Below are 24,731 nucleotides of genomic sequence, written 5' to 3' on the forward strand. Positions count from 1 at the left end.
ACACACAGACACACACACACACGAACCAGTCCTCAATAAATAAGCAGTCAAAGAGGATGAACAGTTTTCAAAATACTTAAACACTACAATATAAAATATGTGCTGCTATGGCCATTTGTAATAATTACAGTGGCAGTCGTGTATCTTGTGTGCTCATAGCCTTTCCACACTTTCCTCCCCCTTGTTTTACAGCTTCATGGGACAGGCCAGAAATTAGAATACATTAGAAGGAACAACTTGGTGGAAGCTGGCAAGATGAAAATTGACTTCATGGTATCTGATAAAACATTAGGCATTTCTGTTAACAATTTTATCAAAATATGCTCTAAGTCATTAGTAAGAGAAATGTGGGAGCAGCTAGGTGGTGCAGTAGAGAGTGCTGGCCCCAGAGTTAGGAGGACCTGAGTTGAAATCCGACCTCAGACACAACACTCACTAGCTTTATGACCCTGGCCAAGTCACTTAACCCTAATTACCCCACAAAAAAAAGAGAGAAAGAGAAATGTGAATTAAAGCAACTCTGAGATTTTACCTTATACCCCTCAAACTGGCAAAGATGAGAACAATTGGAAATAGTCAATGTTAGAAGGGCTGGGAGAAGTCAGATACAGTAATATACTTTGTGTGGATCTGTGAATTAGTACAATTAGTGTTATGGAATGGTTTTGAATTGTATGAGAAAAATAACTGTTCACCTTCAAATCCCATCCACCCATCCACCCAAGCCATCTCATCTTCTTTCTGCCACTACTAATCTGATCTTAACCCACCTGCCCCAGCACCATCTAGATTGGTCCAGGGAACTCAGACCTTGAAGGGACTACCAAAAGTTGATGCCCCTTGGGCTATCAGGAAGTTAATTCACTCATCTTTAGAGCTTCTACCTTAGAGTAGCTTCTACCCTTCTACTCAGGTAACAGTCAGTGAATCAGGCAGCAGGCAGCTAGCACTTAGTAAGTGTTGTGTCCTGAGCTCTGGCCCTAAACACCAAACCATGTTTTAGCTACGCATTCTAACCAGCCATCTACCAGGTCATGTTGCCATCAGGCCTCTCCCTGAGCTCCACTCTCCAGAACATAAACCCCATTCCCTGGTCACCATTCCTATATGAAGATAGAGATAGAAATATGTATATACGGGGGGGGAGGGAGAGAGAGAGAGAGAGAGAGAGAGAGAGAGAGAGAGAGTTGTTGTTATTCCTTATTAGAATATAAGCTCTTTGAGGAGATGGACTGTCTCCTTTTAAAATATTTGTATGCCTAGCATTTAGTATGGTGCCTGGTACATAGTAAATGCTCATTCAGATTTTTGACCCAGGGATGCTATTACTTGGCATATACCTCCAAAAATACCAGATAGGAAAGTGTGTCAAAATATAGCAGCATTTTTTTTTGTGCTAGTAAAAATAAAAAATTCTAAAAAATGAATGCCCATTGATTGAGGAATGTCTAAGCAAATTGTGGCGTATCATTACCATGGAAGAAATACTATTGTACTTTAAGAAATCATGACTGTCATTCAGAGAAATAGAGAAAGACAATATGAACTGATGAAAAGCGAATTTTTTTTTTTTTTGCAAAGAATCAGTGTGCCCAGTGATTACAACAGTGTTATACAAAAAGAGCATGAAGAGAGAGAACTGTCCTCACAGTGATCCCAGGGACCCCTCCAAGCAGACAGTACTGATAAATTCTTTCCACAGAGAAATAGTGGTAACTAGGGGGAATGGAATGCTGCGTATACTTAAAAATATTTTTAGTTGATATCTTTTCTTTTACATAGCCCATTGCCTCCTGTGTCCCACCCCATCCTTACCCAGAGCCACTCATTTTTTTGCATGTATTTTCATATTTTGTTGTTTTGTTAGTGAATTTTGCTTCACTATTGTTCTTTGTTTTCTTACAAAGGAGAGGCATTCTGTGGTGGGAGATGTTTATTGAGAGATGGCTGTGTTAAAAAAAATGACAATAGAACTTAAATATATACTGCATTTGGACCACCCTTATCTGTCTGCTCTAGTCTAGGATAGATAAGCTTGATGGAGCTGTAAATGCTTAGTGGAAGCTTTTTAAGCTAAAAAGGAGCTTGATTGTGTGTTGATTTGTCTCAGTGAATTGAGGTGAATAGAGCTCTAGACTAAAGTTTTTGTGACTTCTCCCTCTCCCTCCCACAAAGCACTAAGTCTCATTATAGAACCCCTTCTAATTCCTTTAGAAAATGCCCATTTGGCGCTTCCTCTTTCTCTCACCCCAATGTTTCTCTCCTTTTCTGCTTTTTATAATTTCCTCACACCAGTTTCATACTTCTAGGATGACATTTAGCTAATCTAGTAAATTAACCATGGAAGACCCTCTTATGGAACCTCTCTCTAGTTCCCTGACCACAGATGTGTAATATATAACAAGGATAGTCCCCAAATAAATAATAATTTTGTCTTTGGGAAAAGATTATACATTCTAGGTTAGCAACCCCTGGAAAATCATTCTAGCATCAATGGAAAAAAATATGTAAAATAGCCAAGAAAAAAAATATGTAAAATATTATGCTATTCATCACAAAGTTATATTCTAACACTATAATGGTCTCTGGCCTCTGAACTAGGAGATGACTTATTCTGGGGCTATTATAGAGCTGGATCTTGAAGTTGATTTTGAATGGTCTGCAGATACTCTTTCTCTTCTTTCCAGGCCTAGAAGCCTACCATTAAAAATAGTGTGGTATAAAACCACTTTGGGCCTATTGGGAACTAGATTCAGGGGGAGAAAGGAAAGAGTGTCTGTTCACCTTGATATGTTCTATTTCTGTTCATCCTAGTTGTTTCCTGGATCGAACTGGGACTAAACACTCTAGAACAGAGCAACTTAGCTCAGGGTCTTTGTCTTCTTTAAATCCCTGAAAGCCTTGGAAGGAAAAAAAAGCATCTTATTTATCTTTGTCAAATCAGCTCTATAGATTGACTTGAAATTTCTATATAAAATTAGGGTTTTAGGTTATACCTGTTCTAGTTCTGGACCCTTCTTGCTACATGATAACAGAGTAAGGTTAAACTTTACTACCTATCTGCTGTAGCCTGAGCAAGATAGAGTGGTAGAGCTTAGCCATCACTATACCTAGAATAAAAACCGACCCCTGTATTGTGAAAGGTTTTTTTTTAACCTTTAAATATAGACTTAAACACCATGATATACAATCCATAGTGCTTTGGATATTTAGAACAGGGTTGGGAGTCTCGTATCTTGGGCTTGCATGAGAGCCCCCTGAGCCTCCTGCCCTCTCACAAAGCCTCATGGGATGGCCAGGAATTGAAGTAGCTTTGGAGGGAACTTGGTGCATGTTGACAAAATGAGAACTGACTTCATGATACCTGATAAAACATTATGCCTACCTACTCATCTCCTGTTGTTCTTCTTTCCTCAAACTTATAGTAATAAGCAAAATAATCAGTAAAAATGAGTATGTAAAAATTTACTGTGTAAAAATTTTAAGAATACATTGCATTTATCTGTGGTTTAAATCTTATTATTCTGTATGAGTACTGGAATATAAATGTCCTGTCTTTATGAACACCTCCAGAGCTGCTTATGATGTCATGCATCCTGTGGGCATCGTGGAAAAATATTACTACTCTAATGATTAGTTTGCTTTATCACAGGACTTTCAGCCTAGAGCATCCTAGGGCTCTTTACAAATGACACCCTGGAGTTACTTCATTTGCTGCAGTGTATATGTTACTGAAATACAATGTATGGTGCCCATGAAAACCTAGAGAACAATATATTTAAGTGGCAGAGTATGGCAAGTCAGAAACATAATTAAAGTAGAATTGATGATTTAAATGAAGCAGAATGCATTTACCTCACTTGTATTGGAATTTGGGCAGGTTTCAGTTCAATTAAAAAATGTATGTTTATTTTCCAGGAAGATAATACCACTGTCACTCTGGGGAAAGGAGAAGTAGGGACAAAGGGAATTGGTTATTCACTTCTGACTGATATTTAAAGGTGAAAATTGTTTCAGCTAATGAAACAAAGTGGTCAGTTAATGAATAGCAAAACTTTAGATCTTTTGTGTTCTTCACAGTTGCACAATAAAACCTTATTTGCTCTGCAGAAATGGTAATGTTCATACTGAAATGATCTATTCTCTCTTTTTTGAACAACAGCAAAACAATAGTAAAAGCTTCCAAGATTTCTTTGGTTTGAGATTTTGAATGGCCCATTTCATGTGAGTCATTTTCTAGGTAGGGAAATATGGTAATGTCTAGGTAGTAAATGAAAAGCAAAGTAGAACTTATGTTTAAATATGTTTTCTATCATATGAGCCCATTTTGTACATATGTGTATGTGTATATGTGTGTGTGTGTGTGTGTGTGTGTGTGTGTATGTCTGTAGTATGTATTTATATACATACACATAGAATTGAACTTTACAGTGAGGAAAACCAGAAGTATGTTTCCCACTTAAAAGAGTTTTTACTACATTGTATTGAAGGTCTAAATTTTGTCCAACTAAGTAAATAGGGTCAGGACTTTCTCCTTTGGAAATCATTGATGACTGCTGTATAAATATGAAGAAATTACAGAGTCCACTTGGGGAAGAGTAAGCCAACCTTAGGGTCTGGAAATGGGAAAATCAATATAAACCTCGATTTTGGTAAACTGTAAGTAATCTCCTTGGGCATTGTCTGTTATCTAGTCCAAGCCACAGAGAGCTGGCATTTTGGGTAGAGGATGGATAGCATTTAGGAATCTGTTAACTTTATTACTTTTTTCCTCTTCCTCCCCAACCCAGTAGACAGTCAGAGAAGGGCTGTTTTTCTGTATTTGCAGCTTGCTTAGTTGCCCAAGTAGTTATGCCCAGAGAATGATCATAGTTCTTTATCTTGTAGTTGGACCCTGTTTGGGGGAGGGGAAGAGATATTTTCCTTTATAAGATCTTTCACAGGCCCATTTCTATTAATACCTCCATCTGTTAGTTCGTTAGAAATTATAATCTTTTGTACTAAGCTTTTAAGACAGAATTTCTTTGAGTTCTGACCCACATTTTAATCCCACAGGGATTCTAACTGTGGGAGAGAACAGGAGAATGGAGCATCTGTTCTTTTTGAGCTGTCCTGTTGATTTATTTGGCCAGACTTTAGGATTGTGGAAGGTGACTCGCTCAGGTCAATAGGTGATATTTTAAAGCCATTTGAGACCCAGGCTATATTCTACCAGGGCTAACAACTCTAACTCACTCTCTCTCTCTCCCCCTCTCCCCTTCTCCCTCTTCCCCCTCTTACACACACACACACACACACACACACACACACACACACACACCCCTCTACTATCTGTCATCTGGAGAGTGCCAAGTATTCAACATATGTTAGTAACTGAATGACTGATCTGTTTGGTTTACTCATAGGAAATACGGAGCACATAGAAAACACTTTCCTCTTCAGAGTAGGAAACTGAGGCACACACATTGTCACCAGTCTGTAGTCTTAACTTTAGTCTGTTAAGCCATCTGCCACACCTAAAATTTAACTCAGGAAATCATAGATTTTGAAGCTGGGAGAAACCTTTACAGATCTCCTAGTGTAACACCCTCTGTAAAACATGAGGAAATTCAGGGCCATGAAGATGAGATGATTCAAGTTTGCACAGCTAGTCAGTACTAAATCTAAAGCTAGAGGTCAGGCAGCTTCACTCCTAGTCCAGTGCCCTTAAATCTCATGCATTTTCTCACTGAAATTTCTCTGTATGATCAAACATCATCTACTAGGTTGTAAGCTTCCTGAGGGGAGGAACTGTGCCTTTTTTTTTTTTAAATTAAATATTTGTATTTTTCCCAGCACTTAGCCCAGTACATATTAGGTAATAAATATTGTTAAATTTTGAATCCTTGGTTGCCTTAGGGACTGATTATCATGTCACTGTGTACCTTATTGTTTTCCTTTGCTTTTAACACTTTCTTAAAACCATCAGTAGAAGTAAAAGAAAGTGAAAAAAACAAGTCAGAACATTTTACTACATAATGCCTCTGGTTTTAAAAACAAATACAAAAGTGGGTAAAGTTACTGAGTGAAATGAGATATTTGAATTATTGGTGAATTTCATTTGTCTATGCTATACTAGGTGGTTAGCTGAGGACTAACCACAGTGTATTTCATCTCAGTTTCAGACTTCTCAAAGGCTTGAGAAGCTGGCTTGTGCGGTGACTACTAGAGTACTGAACCTGGAGACTGGAAGACCTGAGTTAAAATCCATCCTCAGTTACTTACCAGCTTTGTGGCCTTGGGCAAGTCACTTAACCCCTAGGTCTGCTTCAGTTTCCTCAACTCTAAAATGGGGATAATAATAGCACCTAACCTCCCAAGGTTGATGGGGAGGATCAAATAAGATAATATTGGTAAAGTGCTTAGCATAGTGCCTGGCACAGAGTAAGCTCTTAATAAATGCTTGTTTCTTTCCTTCCATTTACTCTGTATGTATCTTGTAAGTACCTCTTTGAGAGCCTCTTTGGTGCACTACTTTTATTCTTAGTGCACTCTTTACTCAGACATGATTAGTTCTGCAGCTTTCTGTGATGCTAAAGTAAAGTCTCCCTTTTGGCTCTGACTGTGGCAAAGCCCATGTATTCTTATGGTATAGTAGGTATAGAATGAATGAATGAATGTTTGGAATGTGGGAGATTGGGACTATACTTGTCCACCTGGTGTTTTTTAGGTAATTTGTAGAAATGGAAAACAAATGAATGGCTTTATAGATTCGTTTGATTTTTTTAATTGACATTTGGGAAAGACTCTGATAGACTTTGCTTTCCATTTTGCCAAAGCTTCGTCTAGCATCTGTGTATCCTTTGTTGGATTATATGTGTACAATAACTGGCAGTAGTTATTTCTCTCTGGGACTCACACTCCTGAGTAGACAGACCTGTGTCTCACCACTTTACACAAATGGATTGATAATTCTAGAATTGGTCCTTTAAGTTGTTGGCTCTGTTGATTAGCAGTTGTTATCATTTTCATGTACTTAAAATGATTTCTATTCTTTTCTGTCTCCAGATTAATCTGAATAAGGTTGGAGAGTACTGGTGGAGTGCTATCCTGGAAGGAGAGGAGCAAATTGACATTGACAAAATAAACAAGGAACGTTCAATGGCGACAGTGGATGAAGAGGAACATGCCGTACTGGATAGACTCACCTTTGACTACCACCAAAAACTACAGGGCAAACCCCAGAGCCATGAGCTGGTATGAGCTCAGATTGATGTTCCTATAGTATCCTTTGAAGAAATATAAGGAGACACTTTCCAAGCAGCTGCTTACCTTCCCAGAAGATGCTGTAGGTTTTATTTCATGCAAATGAATAGGTACAGTAGAAGAACTGGGAAGAAAAGAAGAAATAGGGAGGACATATAGAATTTAGGGAATTGCTTAGTGCAGTATTGGGAAGAATTGCTTTCTCATGTTCTTTTCTACTTTTAGGTATCAAGTACTACCTCAGAAAGCAGCTTCCAGGCAGTCATCACTGGTGACCAGTGAGGTGACCAGTGAGCACACACACACACACACACACACACACTCTCTCTCTCTCTCTCTCTCTCTCTCTCTCTCTCTCTCTCTCTCTCTCTCTCTCTCTCTCTCTCTCTCTCTCTCTCTCTCTCTCTCTCTCCCCCCCCCCCTTTCCCCTTTTACCCCTATATCATGTCCTTGTATTGATGTGTTTTTCTCTGGTGCCCTGGAGTCAAAAGGAAAATGAAATTATGCTGATGTCATCAGGACTAAGAATCTAACCACTGCAGATTAACATTGATAAAATAAACAGGGAATGTTTGGTTGTGGTGGATGAAGAGGATTGTGTTGTACTGGATAGGCTGGCCTTTGACAGGCAAAAAGCTACAGGGCAAACTCCAGAGCCATAAGCTAGTCCAAGCTCTGATGGGACCCAATGCTTTCACATTGGTCTTTTTGTCTAGTCCAGTTTTTGATCAGTGAAACTTCCTCCACTGATGCAGATCAGGAGCACTTCAGAAATATCACACGTAGCTCAGTGAAGAGGAGGCACTGGGGTGTAATTACTTTAAACTAAGTAACAAAGATATTTGTTAGCTTTAATGAAGTGCATTGTCAACTTATTAGCCCTTGGCTAGCCAGAGAAGCCACTACATGAACTGTGCTTCTCACTTCACTGATATGCTCCATGTGACCAGTGATGTCTGAGAGCATAGGCATGGTGTTATAGATCCCTCCTGCTATCAGCAGTTCAGGTGCAGGTCTAGTAAGTGGAGAGCTCATGGTGGGGAATATAGAACTCCCGAGTTTACTTTTAAACTGAAAGAATATGAATGTACCCACCTTTTTAGTAGGATTTTTTTGGGGAAAAGGGGAGCAGTGATGAAAGTAATATAAAGATTCCAGCCACAAACAAACATGAAACTGGTTAATATCTGCCCATTATAGAACCCAATGTAAACAAACTACTAGTAGGAAAAATTGGCCAATTAAATGTGCAAATTCTTCCTTTCTGTTTTTGTAATCTGAAGAGTGGTTAAGGGTAGTTAAGCAGAGAAGAAAAAAACTTGCTTTTCTCAGAAATTATTTTTAACTTGGCATTGTCCCACATAAGCAGTTAGTACCATTTATTTGAACTTCAGTGTGACAGTGAAATGTAAATTAAGCAGAACATTTAGACTTGTGTGCATGTGGTGGAATTTGGGGGATGCCTGAAGTAATATATTTATTCTTTATTGTTGATTTATCCATTTGGTTTTTTTATATAGATAGGGCCAGTGTTGAGCACAGTGCCTGGTACATAGAGCTTTACATATAGTTATTGATCGATTGAAGGAAGCACTTCTAATGTTCATGGCCTCCAGATTTTTTTAAAAAGCTATGTTATTGTGTGCCTGATTAATTAGACTCATATGGCTTCATAGTGACATCCACTGCCAAGATCTCTACCCTTAGGTATACTCATAGTGATTGTCAAAGCTCTTCCCAGCCCTTTTTCACACACAAACTCAAAACCAATTTCATTAAAATATACTCTTTTTTTCCTTTTCCCCTCAAATTCACCTATTACATAAGTCTCTTATCTTTTTCTTCATATTAAGAATCATTTCAAGACTTGCAGAACTGAATACTCAGTGAAATGTAGCCCACTGATGAGATTTTTAAGTATGCCTTATATCCCTTAAAAAAAAATGCGTACAGTTAATTCTGTATGTGTCCAATGTAGGCTACTATACCTAGGACCTGAGAGTAGCCCAGATCATAGAACTTAATTTAGATGGCCTTTAGATTGTAAGGACCTTTTATTTCTAAAACGACCTTTGCACATATTTGGACAGTTAGACTTAGTCCTACTTAGCTGCTTTTCTTAGGTAGGTTGCCTTTATCCATTGGCTATCCAAAATGTAGAAGAGATTTATTTGTAAATTTTTCTTTGGACCTAATTCAAGAATTCTTTTTTTCAGTCTGGTTAGTTTACATTCAATGGGATTAGAAAACATTTGTTATTTGATTAAGGTTAAAATGGAGTACCTAAATGCCAGCTGCCAAAAGTAGGGCTTCACATGCCTGCTTGATGGATACCAAATGGGCAATCTAGCAAGTCTACCAGCTTATCCAGATGTGAATCCATAAGAAACTGGGCTATTAAAAATAAAATTGAATTTTTGTCATGAAGAAATATTCCAAATTACTTTTTTCCTTATTTTAATTATAGTTTGTCATTAATGCAGTTTGTACGAGCAACAGTCAGATGCTTTATGGACTAGAGTTGCACAGTGCAAGGAAAATTTCATAAGCCAGTTTATAATTGGAATTGGAATACTTAACGTTGGAATACTTAAAACAAATCAAATTTTTCTATCTAAAGAGGGGTACTTGATTACTATGTCCACTCAATCTGATCTCTCCCATCTCCACTCTCTTCAGTACATTTCTTCTCGGCCTTTACCTCTCCCCCTCTGTCTCATTTCAGTTGTCCAGGCTTCCTAGAAGTGTCTGGAATAAGTCTGACCTCATTTTGAATCAAAGGCTCTGCCCTTCTTCATAAGGCCTTGCTTTCCAGGAACCTAAGCTGATTCTGGGAGAGTTTGATTTCTTCTCTACTTTCATGGCTTGTTCATTCAATTGCATTTATTAATTGCCTACTAAATGCCAGGAATAGTGCTAGGTGCTGGAGTTACAAAGGCAGAAGTACAAGTTACTGCCTTAATTTGGTCCTTGAGGAGCTTACCTTCTATTGTTTTGAAGTTATCCATAAACAAAGAACTGCTCATTTGGGGCTAAAGTGGTCCAATATAAAATGGGGCTGTATCCTGCTCAGGAGAAACTGCTTGCCTTTTCTTTCCACAAAAGTCTTTGAAGATGCTTCATAGGATTAACACACAAGGGTCAAATGATACCATAAGCAACTATCACCTTTTTCACCTCCAAAGGCCAATGTTTTGATTTGATTTCAGAAAATCCAGTTTGACCTAGTTAATAATGTTAAGTAATCAAGTTAATAATATTTTGAAACTTGCCTAGGGGAAGGTCAAGAGTGTTCTTCTGTTCCAGAGTGAACCTAAGGGTCCAGGCCTTAGCAAGAGTAAACCCAAATTTCCAGAGAGCACCAGATTTTGGCTCAGTTTCCTTGGGATTCTGCAGTCTAGGCACAAACCAGGCAAAAACTTAGTGCTAAATTAGAGCAGAATTAGTCTTCTAAAGTGGGAGAAGGTAATGTTATTTGCCTCTTTTGCATTCATTCAGAGTTAGATAATCTGATGACATCATATGGTACAAATGGAATACTTTCTATGCATTCTGTCTTTACACAGTAAGGTTTAGTTTCCACATTGTGTATGGAGATTACTCAGTTATATTGAGGTTACTTGGATGCAGTATCAACTCTGCCTTATTGGTAAAGAGAACCAGTCAGGTTCCTGCTTGTTTCCCTCTGGTCTCATCAGGAAGTTCAGACTATAAGGTTTAACTTAAGAAGACAGGAAGCTCTCTCCCTTCTTGTATAACTGAAAGGCGAATAAAATGAAAATGATTGAGTGATGGATAGTAAAATGAAGACCACAAGGACCTGGAGAAGACACTCTCCTCAAACAGCACAGACATCAAAACTAGGCCTGGAAAATAGTTTATCTCACTTTTCTGTGTTTTTAAGGGTCTGACACATTTTTCCCAGATTGTCCTTATTTACCTCCAAGCTCCTAACAGTGATTGGAAATAATAATGGCATTTGCTGTATTTGAATCATTTTCTGGTGAAACAGACATAGAAGGCAGGCTTGTGTCCTCTATAATGTGAATTTGTATCATCATTTTGTTATATCTAGTTACATTTTCACATATAAGTTGCTGTATGAGCATATGTAAGAAGACTGCTATCGAAAAATCATAAGTTGTAGCTATTATTATTAACCTACAAACTTCCTCTAGAATTATTATTATAATAGCTCACATTTATAGAGTACTCTAAAGGTTTACAAAGCACTTTCCTTGTAATGATCAAGAAATTACTGTATCTTTTATTTGTGAAGAAAAGAGTTTGGGCATTACTCTTTGTTGGAAATCATTTGCTTTGTGGAATTGGCAAAGTTATAGTTAAACCGTGTTAGGAAGAATAGATAATATGCTGGACCTGGGAATCAAGAACACCTAGGTTGAAATTCTATTCTTTACACTTAGCTGTGTGGCCATAGACAAATTATTTAATTTGTCTGAGCCTCACTTTCCTCACTATAAAATGAGGATGATAATATCTGTAGTTTCTACAGCACTGGGTTGTTAAATTCAAATGAGATCATGTATATAAAGTACTTTGAAACTTTTAAATGAATGCCAGTTATTGTCAGTAATACTAATATTTTCCATTTATGAAAACTTCTAAGGCATTATAGCAGTATGATATGCCTATTACTGTTCCTATAGTACAGACTTTTGGCAATCATATTTTAGGTAGCCATGGACTTCTGGAATATTCCTCAGTCAAGGAACACATATAGGCTGTCCTGTATCTAGCTCACTGATTTGTGTCCTAAAGAAATTCTGCATATCTGACTGCTCTCTTAATTTTACCAGATTTGCAAATTATGTTTCTGGCATTCCAGGTAAATTGTGAGGGTTTTTTGGCCTTAAAGTTTTCTTTATCTGTAAGATGAGGATAAGAATGCTAATACTGATATTGGAGCTGAATTTATTGTTAAAAAACAAAACTTTGTAGATTTTAAAGTGTTATATAAATGTGAGTTGTAATTGTTAAAATGATAATTTTATGACAACATTCTTGTCATAATTTGAAATTCTGTATGATTACCTTGCATCTTCTTTTTTTGGATTGGTCAATTACTTTAACTGTTTTCCATATTTAGTTTTGGTCTAAGGAGAGTTACCTATCTCCAAGACAATAGCATTCTATCTAGATTGCATTCAAATTCTAGTTATTTCTTTGCTTCATACTTTATCTCTGGTATATGTAATTGCTATTAGTGAACGTGTATTAAATTTCTGCTATGTACATTCTACCATGAACCAGAAAGTAGGCATTCACATGATCTTTATTTCTAAAAACAGATAAGGTAAATCAGTCTCTCTCTCTCTCTCTCTCTCTCTCTCTCTCTCTCTCTCTCTCTCTCTCTCTCTCTCTCTCTCTCTCTCTCTCTTTCTCTGTCTTCCTTCTCTCTCCCTTTTCCCTCTCTCTCCTTCCCTCCTCCATTTTTCCCTCCTTTCCCCACCCCTTGCTATGTGGATAGTTTGGGTGGGCACACTTATTAATTAGCTGACTAATCTACACTCAATTCTCTGTCGGCTTACCCCTAGTGAAGCAAAATTAGCCTGACTTTTCTTGAATTTCTGACTTCGAACAAGGCCCAGAGCAGATTCTTAGAGTATAATTACAGGTCCCTTACCTTCTCTAATTCTGCAAGTAAGCCAAGAATCCCCAGAAATTCCTTAGTATGTAAATTGATATGTACTATAGACAGCCTCTGTCTTTTAGTATTGGACCTTTTAACTGAGGGGTATCCCACTTGTCCATGGTTACCCCAATGTATGATCACGAGTCTAGGCTCCAGGAGTAGCACCTAGAAGGTGTCATTCTGTTGTTATACTGCAAAAAAGTAGCACTTGATTCTCTAGGAACAGAAATTGACTGGCAAGGCCATTAGGGTAAAATCTCTAGTGATAAAAAAGATCTGATGAAGATAGGAGAATAGTAGAAAAGAATACGAGGCTAGAATGGGGTAGGTAGTATTGAGGCAGCATAATCCCCAGGCAGAACAGGACTCATTCAGTGAATGTCATATGTTGGGAAACCTCAGTGTTAGAATAGCATTTAAAAGGCAGAGAGAAATCATACATGAGTACACAGAGGTAGGAATTAGACTTCAATGGGCACTTCTTTCATCGAAGTGCACTAGGAAGAGTGAGGCTGCCTGAAGTGTGACTCTGCCAGAAAAGCAGGAAGGTGCCTGAGGCGGATCAGAAGCAGACCAGCAAGGACCATTCTCCACAACACATAGGGAAACCTCTCTAGCATCTGCTACTGTGTAATTGATTTAATTTCTAAAATCTTACTTGGTAGACACTCGATCTTTTTAATTTTAATTTTTACAATTTTATTGATGCCATTTGTTTTTTATGCCAGTTATTTTCTGATACACTATTTCATCTCCCTTTTAGAACCCTGCTTCATAATGAAGAAAAACAATTAAGAAATACCAGCCAGCATGGTGACTTGACTTTATAGCATATGCAGTTCTGAAACCATGAATCCCCACTTCTCAGAGAGGAAGAAAGTGTTTCATCCCCTGTCCTTTGGGACCAAGATTGGTCACTGTATTTAAGCTGAGAGTAGCTGCCTTTTTGTGTTATTGGTTACCTGATTATCTTTGTGTATCCATGCTCCTGGTCCTGCTTTTTTTGCTCTCTATCAGTTCATACAAGTCTTCCAGTGTTTTTCTAAATCCATCACAGTCCAGAAATATTCCATTACATTTATGTATCACAGCTTGTTCAGCTACTTCCCAACTGATAGGTAATCACTTTGCTACCACAAAAAAAAAAAAAGACTGCCATGAAAAGGCTCATTTTTTTTTTTTAACAGCAGGAATTGCAAGTTAGGACTGAGACAGAATTATATGGTAAGGAGTTGCTTCTCGTCTCTCTTTATGGCTTTATTATCTCTGTAGGTACTATTTATTTATAAAAATTCAGTATTGGAAATCCCAGTACCTTGGCATCTGATTAGAGAAACATTTCCTCACAGGTGGGGAAGATTTTTAATAAAAGAAAAAACAAATGCTAAATTTATGTTTCTTCTTAATAGTGTCTGTTTGACTTCATTCTCTTTCCTAGACATCCTGCAGCATCAGTGCTGATGTCATCTGATACCAGATTATAGTTACCTTAGGAAAAAAAGCTTTACAGAGAGCCACATAGGTTAGTTAGATACAAGAAGTTGAGAGTAACTGTCATTAATTCCTTAGAGATACTACTCCACAGCTAAGTATCCATAGTTTGCTTGTTTGAGTTTTAAAAGCTGTAATCCTTTTGAGGGCACTTTTCCAGCCCAAGCAGAAAGCTATATGTATCAGGTATCTTAGAAAATTGCTCTAATGCTGAGTGTTCAGAGGCATGAGTTTTATTCCTACTATATTGTCGGTCAGTTGGGAGGTCAGTAGTTTATCAAGTTATTGATGTTTGAGCCTTCTGAAAACAAGACCTACAATTTCCCTGGCCTCATAGAGGGGGAAGGTGACCCTCTTGTCTCTAGCCAGTTCCTGAATGTTACCCTTTCTCAGTTCATTCTAAGAAATTGAGAAATTGTTCCCTAGTACTAAAGGCCACATCCTTCAGTTGGCATAGTTTCTCCTACAAAGTAGCTAGTCACCGTCATAGGACATCCAAAAGAATCTTTGAAGAAATGATTTAAGAAGAAAAAGCCAGGTCAAATCAGTTGAGGCAAACTCCATCTTGAGTGGAGCAGCTGAACTGTGCATGGTCCTGGGGCTTTATCTCCACAAATTTGCTCCTCCTCATTTAAGGATGTCTGTGATTCCATTGATGCCAGTTCCCAAAGGGCCATACACTGGGAGGAACTAGCTTGCTCTGAAGTACAGCTCTGATGGAGAGTTCAGCAAGGTGATTTAGCTGGGTCAGAGGCGGGTAAAGCAGGAACCAGTTCGCCATTACTACAGTAAAGCTTTCTTAAACCATACGGGAGAACTTTCTGGCATCCGTTACTATGCAGCACATACTGAAGTAATCTGTTGGGTTTGACTAGAGCAGTTTGGTTCATTAAGGCTAGTTCTCCTATGCTGTTTGCCTAATCATCGTATCCCATTTGTGGAAAAGTAGGAACCATACTTTTTCTCAGGTAGGGGATAGGAATCGGGGTCTAAATCTGTGATTTTATTGTCATGGAGAGCTCTCTTCATCTTCTCTCCACCTTGTAGTCTTAGAGAATTGTGTAGAGCACTGACAGGTTGGGACTTGAACCCAGGCCTTCTTGGCTTTGAGGCCAGATCTTAACCCACTCTGCCATGCTGCCCACTTGCTAGAGTTGTTCCTAAATTGATGTAGGTGAAAGACAGAGACATCAGTCTGAAATTGCCTCTGCTTTGTACCTCCTTTTGGATTTTGGACAGAGATGCCTGATGGTAGTGAAAAAGGAAATGCATTCCAAAGAGTATCTAATACTTCTGCTCTGTGGTGGCAAGATGGAAGGTATCAGCTGTTGAAAATATGTCTGCTTGCCCTGCTTGCCCCATATAAGTAACAGCAAGCCACTTCCACCAGGCCAGTTCCATGAGCCAACCACCCTCCTTTCTGGCCACTGGCAAAAATTAAAAGAAGCAAGCAAAAGAAGCCTATTGATTGGAAACCTGCTTTGGGGAAAAAACAAACGAAAAAACTTTGCAGTGCCTTGCAGTGATGTTAATTTTTATATTTTTTGTTTGTAGAAAGTCCATGAGATGCTGAAGAAAGGATGGGATGCAGAAGGCTCCCCCTTCCGAGGCCAGAGATTCGACCCATCCATGTTCAACATCTCCCCAGGGGCTGTGCAGTTTTAATGACAAGAAGGAAAGAAAACTTACTCAAATCAAGCTCTTGGACGTAGAGGATAAGGCAGAGAAAGGCCTTTTTGTGTGGGCTCTTTCCCTCCTGCTTTTCCTCCAAGGCTGTCATGCATGCCTGGGACTCATCTTGTCCACCCCTGTATCCATCTTTATTTGCAAGGGGTGTTTGGGTACCCCAACCTCCTCCGTCCTCCCTTCCTGTCTGTTTCAGGGAAGAAGGGGGGGGAGTAGAGGGAAGGTTAATGCATAGCAACTGCTATGGCTGATGCCAAGTTAGAATATTTGTTATGCATGAGGGAGATGTCCTGGCAAATGCAGGATTACATACTCCCGTCACCACGGTAACCAGCCACCGCAAGCTGCATTTTCTTTCCTTCTGTGTTCTCTGCTTGCTGTTGTTTTGATGCGATTCTGCTCAGTTCTCTTTAGGGGGTGGGGAGGGAGGGTTGGGGGGGAGAAGGGGAGTTGCTGTTGCTGGGTTTTTTCCCTGCAGTTGTTGGAGTGATTTGGAGTTGTGTGACTTACATGTGCTGATGAGAAGCAGCTCTGTGATGGCTGCTTCAGGCTGTGCTGTTTCAGGAAGCCCCTTAGTTTGGCCTTTTGTTTAAAAATTCCACATTCAGTCTTGCTCATCAATTTGTCAAGTCCTATTTTTTTCCTGCCTTTGGGTGCCTCCCAGGCACTAACAGTAAAGAGTTGAAGCTGCCCCCACAGTGGCAGAAACCTGCCTAGTTGGGATTCTGGTGTCTTTATTTGTTGCTCTCTTATTGAACAAGGCCCAGATATTGGAAGGAGGTGCAAGTTCTCCCAGAAAAGATAAGCTGCAGGTAGACATTTCTGTCTTGGGAAAGAGTGCAGGATAGAGCTGTCTAATCATGGCATTTCTGAGGCCAGGGAAGATTAGGCCAGTGCCCTCTGTTCGTCCCAGTGTTGGCCATGCATTCTATCCCACTCTTGTCTGAGTAATGGACTTCTAGCTGCCACTCTTCTTCTGTGTTTATCCTGAAGTCTCTTTTCAGCCCCCATAATCCACAACTTATATTTTGTTTACATACATCTCCTGGATGAATGTCGAGCTCAGTGGGAGGCAGGATAGTCTCTGGGAACAGGGGAGATATTTCAGCATACAATGAATGATATGTTTGCCCTCTGTTGAAAGGCACAAAGCAGTGGAAATCCTCAAATGATTAATGGGTAGCCTGCATAGGATATCATTGATGCCCTCAAGGGTTCCAGTTTAAGCATTGCTGTCCCTGAAGAATAATTGCAAAAAGGGTAGGAATAAGGATGCTGGCTCCCATGTGCTGAGCAGACAGAGGCAGAAATGTCAGGAACTTGGTACTCTCAAAATCCTGCTCTGTTTGAGCTGGCTTCAGTTTATATCTTTGTTCCCATCTGTTCCTACTATGCAACAGTGGTCACTGCTCACTTGGTTACTTAAGAGAAAGAATCTTATTATTAACACCTGAAGAACAACCGTCTTGCTAATCTGTGCTATTGACAGATATGGGAACTGCACTTTAAAACCTGCTTACAGGTGAAGTGGGCCTGCTGACTGTTCCTTCTGAGGTCTAGGAACACGTACTCATTAGTTCTTTGCTTGTCTAGGGACGTTTGTTTTTCAGCGTTCCTTAGAAACAGCATATCACTGTTAGCTCGAAAGATATAAACATAGCCCACTTTTGATTCAGTCTTTATCCCCATCCCATTTGACCACCACTGAGAAAGCTAAGCCTTCAGATTCACCTAGCATTGCATACCTGGTTAACAGATAATCCAGGAACATAAATTATATCAATTTTTTTTTCTGATTTCCTAGAGAAATGTCTCTTTACTTTAGAACCCCACCCCAATTTATGGTCATCCATAATGAATACCTACATGTTATTATGTGACCCTTTTCTGAGAGAATAATAGGTGGATTTTTATGGGACAAGCAATTCTTCACGGTGGGTGAGTCCAGCAGCCAAGTAGTGATCTTACTGAGTCTGTCATTTCAGACTCAGCCGCTGACTTACAACTTATTTCCAGCCACACTATTTCCTTGGAGTTGTTATAAGAAAGCTGTTCAACTCTCATCCCCAGGGAACTTTCCATAGGACATGTCACTTTTTTCTGCAGAAAAGATCAAGGTCAACCTCTTGAGGTAAATGGTGCATCTCTTCAGAATCAGAAGTGTTAAGGTGTCCAGGTGGTGTTGGGGGGCAGCATCAGCTCATTCCAAACAATCAGAGACTCCTAAAAAGTCTAAGAGATATCTTCTCATGGGGAAGTGATGGTGGACACCACCATGTTTTTTGGGGGGCTAGTCACTAAGGCTATGGTTTTTATGAATCAGAACAGAACTGTTCTCTAGAAATACAGAGCAAAAAAAAATGAAAACCCATTGCCTATTACGAAGGCCTTGTGCTTTGAAACTTGCTAAAATGCCAGGGTCTCCGCTCATTTCTCTCTGAGTTCACATGAAAGAGAGTGAGGCTAGTACACCCTCATTCCAAAGTAGCATTTCACAGACAGAATGCTCTTTGTTTAAAGATTCCTTTATTTTTAATTTTTAATGATGTTTATATGCACCTCTTGAACCTTTTTGTCTATCTCTGGCTCTTCTTAGCATGTTTCTGATTCATAGTTTTGCCACCTTCTTGAGTACCCATAGTATAGGAGCTTTGCAGAAGGGTATATGTGGTTTGGCTAAAGCAGGGACAATAGATAATCTGTCCATAAACTACTGGAAGATTTTTTTAAATGATTCACTTCTATTGTAAATGTTCTTCTACCCAGGGCATCATTTGGTAGTGCCCTAATGTGGCTCAGGTCTTCTGTCTTTTTGTTAGGAAGTATCAAATGATAGAAGCTCTACTAGCATGCCCCTATTAAAAGAAATGAAACCACTACACAAAAATAGGAACTTTTAGGGGTATTTAATTACATTACAGAAGGACTCACTTTAAGATTCCTTGTAATAGCAGGCTTCTCTGGTGCATGTTAAGTGACTAGACTTGGAAGACTTAGACTTAGACCCACCTTTCCAGGATATGCATTAATCTCATCTGTATTTTTAAACCTTCATCCTCTGCTCTGTAATGATTTGCTGTCTCTCTTCTTAAACGTGTGCCCTACCCTTTGTGTCCATGTGCCAGTCCAGCCCTCTAGAGTCAGTGCATACTACCAGTTTTCTTTGTTTTAGAACCGACAGCAGCAACTTGGCCACTAAGTTCCACCAACAGAGATTCTGAGCAGAGTAGGGCGTGCTACATCCTGAGGCCGCTCTCCTTCACACACTCCACATTTCTGTGTTGGTTTGCAATAAATCTGTATTTAAGCAGTTTGGTGTCTGTGTGTGAGATTTGATGCTGAAAAAATTCCATCTATATTTGATGATTAATTGTGACAAATCATTTGAAGATCTCTGGGCCCAGATACATAGGAAACACTGTTAGTGAATTAATATTAGGTGGTTTCCACCCACTAGCACTCTCATGTTACTTGTTTGGACTGCCAGACTCTATACTGTGCTTGGAAGTCTAATGGGGTTTTGAACTAACTTTCTGCATGAGAAAGAAATTGAAGTCCTACATCCTCTATCTAGGTGCAAATAGATCATTAGTGCATTTTGGCAGATGACACCTGAATTATATATTAACCTCAACATCTGGATAGTGCTAAGATGAGTACCTTGCAATAACCTGTCCTCTTAGAACTCTTTCATTGAAGGATCCGTCCCAGTTAAAAAGAATTCAGGTGATATTTCATCTCAAGTGCATGTCCTTGCCTCTGCATTTCTCTTGGGGAGTCCCATGAATGATAATAATACTAATGTCCAGGAAGCAAACCTTTTCATTCCTGTTTATGCTGTAGCCCCTCTAATTTAGTATTTTGCCATGTATTACCTTATAAATTACCTTATAAATAATAATCCTCAGCTGCTGAAAGTTGGTGCTATCATCCTTTGGTATACCACATCCCATACTCCAAAGATGGGGGTGGAAATGGAATTCTAGGAAACAAGGAAATATTGTAACAGTTTGTATGTTCAGAAATGGAATGGATTATCTGCAGAATAGTGGATATCTCCCTTCACCAGTTGTCTCTGAGTACAGACTTGATGTGGTATGTTGTAGAAGGAATTTTTATTCAGATAAGGGTTGGACAAGGTGGCCTTTAAGGTTTCTTCCAACCCAGGGATCGTGTTCTCTGATAATGTAAATGATGAACATCATGTACCATGAAGTCCTACAGACTCATTTAATGTGTACTTTAAGCTATTGTGTTGAGAGTGGGCAGCATGATATAGTTTAAAAAGAAACCAACAGAAAACTTCAAACCAGAATACATAAATCCTGACTGTTAGAACTTTGTAGCTTGTAGCAAATCACTGCATGGCCACAGAGCATAGTGCTTGGAACTGGAGTGGAGAAGACCCAGGTTCAAATCTTCCTTCAGATTTTTACTGGCTATATGACCCTAAACGCCTTGAATTTTGTTTCCTCATAAAATAGCACCTGCCTCACAGGGTTGTTGTGAGAATCGTAGGAGATAATATATGTGAAACACTTTGTAAATTTTAAAACATTATGTAAATTCAGGCTACTGTTTTTTATTTCTCTGATTCCTGACTTCCTTGTCTGTAAAATGAAGTGGTTGGACCAGGTGGCCCTTTAAGGTCCCTTCTAAAATTGTATGATCCTTTAGTTAATTAGGTGAACTGTTAAACAGTGCTCTGCTTCATCATGGATTTTGTTCTATTTTGTCAGGCCTAACAATTCAGAACCACATTGGAGCCACCCTGAGATAAACCCGAGTGCTCCTCAGCCAGTTCTTAGACTTCCAAGGCCATCGCTACAGCTACATTTTCCAGTGGGCATGAGAAGAGGGGTTACCAAAAAATCATGTATACAGTATTGTGCTCTGAGGTTTGAGGCAAGACTGGGTTTTCTGATTACCTAAACAGGCCCTTCCTGCTCCAGATAGACATATACATAGAAGTCAGCTTTAATTGCCTGGAGACATCCAAATTTTACTTGGCTTGTGCTGCAGGGTACTGCACGACTCCCTAAAGTTAGCAGTGTTTGGAAGGGTAGTCAGATTGGTTATGGACAGGATCATATTGATGATGTGAGCAGGGCAAGCAAGACGGTTGTCCCTATATTCTCTCTCCTCCCCTCCCACCCCCAACCACTTTTATAGAAATGAAAATTGATTAGGGTAAACATGAAAGGCAGCCGTGAGAGGGAAAAGAAACAATACAAATATATTGCGCTGTGCATCCTGACCTAAGGGATGTATGTAGAGCTGGGAAGGGGCAGTCACCTAGGTGAAAAGGTTTGAGATTAATTGTACATTTATGAGCCTGTGCCATGGTATCCTTGTTAGATTAGCTCAATTGTAGGATTATAAATTTAGAACTAGAAGGAGTCTCAGAGGTCATCCATCCCTTCATTTTCTAGATGAGGAACTAAGGCCCGGAGAGTTTAGGTGACTTGTCCAAGGCCACACAAGTATTAGTGGCTGAACTAACATTCAGAATGAGTATTCAAACCCAGGTTCTCTGACTCCAAGTCTGATACTCTGCACTGCACAGTATGGCCATAAATCATTTGTGGGCTGGAGGGAAAGTGAATGGTATCAAGGACAGGGTCTGATTTGGGCCTTTCTCATATAATCTTAAGGATGCTTAAAGTTTCCTGCGTAAGATAAAAAATGTAGGCAGAAATTAGACTAGCCCAGAAGGATACGTTTCAAAGGTACAGATATTCCATTTTCTTTTAGATTTTGCCTATAATGAATGATGAAAAAAAGAAAAATCAAGAATCAAAATTGTTAAGTGAAAACATTTCCAGGGAGGATCAGTGGATCTCTTAAGGAACTGAACTGAACTTGCGTGATGGGGATACAAAGCTACCATCCACTTTAAATCTGTTCCCTTGACCAGTCAGCTGGGAAGAATTGGCCCTAACAAGGCCTCTGGATAATAAGAGCAGTTCACATTTGTTCCATGTGAAGGGAATACAGCTATAAACTCAGAATCCAGCAGCAAGTTAGATCTTGCTCTGGCACAGGCAACCTCCTTGCCGGAAAGATTTAACACAACCCCAAGGCTATTTCCAAAATAAGAAATGGAGGGGAAAAGGGAGCTCAAGCTGAGAAATTAGATGGAAATCCTAATGGAACTTAGTAGTATCCATATTTTCCACTGTCAAAATTTTTGCAGTGCAAAAGTGGCTTTTGTGGCCTGAGGGGAAAGAAATGGGTGTTGAGCACTGGGCCTTGATGAGGGGAGTGCTAGATCTAAAGTTAGGTGATGTGGGTTTCAGTCCTGCCTCAGATGCTTAATAGCTGGGTGACTCTAGACAAGTCAGTTAGCTTTTTTGGACCATAGTTTCCTCATCTCAAAAATGGGGGTGATGGTATGTGATACCTGCTTTCTTCGGGTTGTAAAGATGAAATGAAATTAATGCGTGAGGCACTTTGCAAACCTTGAAGTGCTAAGCTATTTGAGCTATTATCACTTCTCTCTGGATTATGGTGAAGATGGAGAATTGGCTTAAAATGCTGGCCCAGCAGAGCTTCATTAGTCAGATTCTGCTAATTCAGAATGTGATAATTCAAAAATGGACTGGACTAGTTTACCCTTTCTCTTTATAAGATTAGAAAATTTGTGAAGCAAATGATGTAAATAAAATTGCAGGAGCTCTATTTAACAGACTAAATGAATTTGATGCCTCCGAGGATTTTTGAAGCATATGTTAAAGTTGACTAGTTACAAATCGTTCTTATCCATCAAAGTAGGGCCATTTGTGCCTCTGTCAACACTGAAGCCACTTTATGTATTTGAAAGAAATAAAATGATTTTTTTAAAATACTAAGACTTTTCATTTCTTCAGTCGGGTCTCTTTTCCCTCAGTCTAAATTAAGAGCTAAATGAGCTTTTTAAAATTATTATTATATATGTATTTTCTTACATTCTTTGAGGCTTTTTGGAACTGGACCACAATTACAGGTCTATAAACCAATATGCTGTATTGCATTTAGTGCTATAGTTCTATGCAACAGCCTATGCTTAGAGAAAATAGGCTTTTTGTGATTCACTTCTGTTGTGATACTTAAATAGCAGTAAGAGAGCCACCAGAGATTTTTGGGTAATGACCAGATTAGTTCATAAGTAAATTAAGGCAATATTAAGGCAATAATTGAAGATATTTGGAGACAAAAGAATGAAGATGGGATGATCAGTTAGGATTCTATTTTTTATATATGTACATATATATATATACACACACACACACAAGTATATATATATATATATATATATGCATATATATATACATATATATATGTATGTATATACACAGATACATATCTTGGATAGACATTGAAAATGGAAGATGAACTAGGCCAAGAATTGAGCAGAGAGAGAACAAGCGGGGTTACCTCTGGGAAATGGAAAAGTTCATGACCCCAAGCTTTTTCCTGAAACAAAGTCCCTTTTTAAAATGCAATATTCTTCTGATGGGAATGTATGGCTGTGAGTCCTGAAATAACAGTGTCTGAAGAACAAAAGTGGAGGATCAGCCCAAGGGCAATGAAGAAATACATGACAGGTGGGAGCAGATTGCCACACAAGAGAAGCGACATGAAGAATATCAAAGAAACATATGAGCATCTGGCCTCAGAAGGGTTCTTGCAAAAGAAATTAGGTGATTACCTAATTTCCTCCAGGCTGCAGCTTCCTCATCTATGAAGTGGTTTGGATTTGATATCCCTTCCAAATCGAGAGCTGTGACCTGTGTCATAGCTTAAAAAAGATGTACAAGTCACACAGTAAGAATAAAGAGTAACCAGTAGCCCATGTATTCCATTGGTATCCTTGTAGTGTCAAGGTGTCCAGCACTGAACATAGGGGAAGACATGGCCAAGAGTTACACAGGATGGGTAGAGTTGGATGAACTCTGATTTACATCGCTGGCAAGAACACCCCAGTCCCCAGACACGGCAGCCAACGTTTCTAGACTCTGCTGCTGGGGAGGCTGAGGCTGTTGGATCTCTTGAGTTTGGGAGTTCTGAGTTGAGTAGCTAAAGCTGCTTGGGCATTTGCATTCAGTCTGACACCGATATTGTGACCACCCAGTAAAGTGGGGCGGGGTAGGCAGCTGGGCTACCAAAGGAGAGGAGAACTGACCCAGGTCGGAAATGAAGCAGGTCAAAGTCTTTGTGCCTATCAGCAGTGAAATTGCTTCCATGAGCAATTTCAAACCTCGTGGAGACTCAAAGGCAAAAACAAAATGGCCCCTGCCCTCAAGAGTGCCTTCTGCTGGATATAATTTTTTTTTTTAAGATGGGAGATTTGGCAAATGATGTTACCCCTGAGATGAAGTTACAAGAGTAGGAGGCTTGGGGATATTAAGTTCAGTTTGGGCCATGTGGAGGTAGCAGTGTATTGATAATCCAAAAGGGGGTGCCCTGTAGGCTGGCAAGAATGTAGGGCAGGGGGTCATGCATAAAGGCTTATGGGTTGCAGATACTGTGTAAAGCTTTTGGTCATAAATTTCCTTTCTAAGACTGAGCCCTGGATATTCAGATTTCAAGGAGTGATAGAAGAATCTGCCTTGGAGTCTTGTCCTTCTAGATGGGTAAGAATTTAGATAGTTCAACTAAATCCAATGCATTT

At 39.3% G+C, this 24,731-nt stretch overlaps 1 protein-coding gene across 3 annotated transcripts in view; it reads left to right on the forward strand.

Annotated features, from left to right (window-relative positions):
• Window positions 1-22,925, forward strand: part of NUDCD3 (NudC domain containing 3) — a 111,065-nt gene extending 88,140 nt beyond the window's left edge. For 2 of the 3 annotated variants that reach the window (XM_078149838.1, XM_020984057.2), the window contains exons 5-6: window positions 7,048-7,236; window positions 15,947-22,925. In XM_078149838.1, the coding sequence (XP_078005964.1) occupies window positions 7,048-7,236; window positions 15,947-16,057 (300 nt within the window). In that variant the 3' untranslated portion in view covers window positions 16,058-22,925. Of the gene's footprint in view, window positions 1-7,047; window positions 7,264-13,664; window positions 14,126-15,946 lie in introns of all 3 variants that reach the window. The other variant, XR_013484673.1, reaches the window with a different exon arrangement.
• The last annotated feature ends 1,806 nt before the right edge of the window (window positions 22,926-24,731 follow it).

Source organism: Phascolarctos cinereus, unplaced genomic scaffold (genome assembly GCF_003287225.1).
Source record: "Phascolarctos cinereus isolate Bilbo 61053 unplaced genomic scaffold, phaCin_HiC Scaffold_2;HRSCAF=192, whole genome shotgun sequence".
Lineage (NCBI taxonomy): Eukaryota > Metazoa > Chordata > Mammalia > Diprotodontia > Phascolarctidae > Phascolarctos > Phascolarctos cinereus.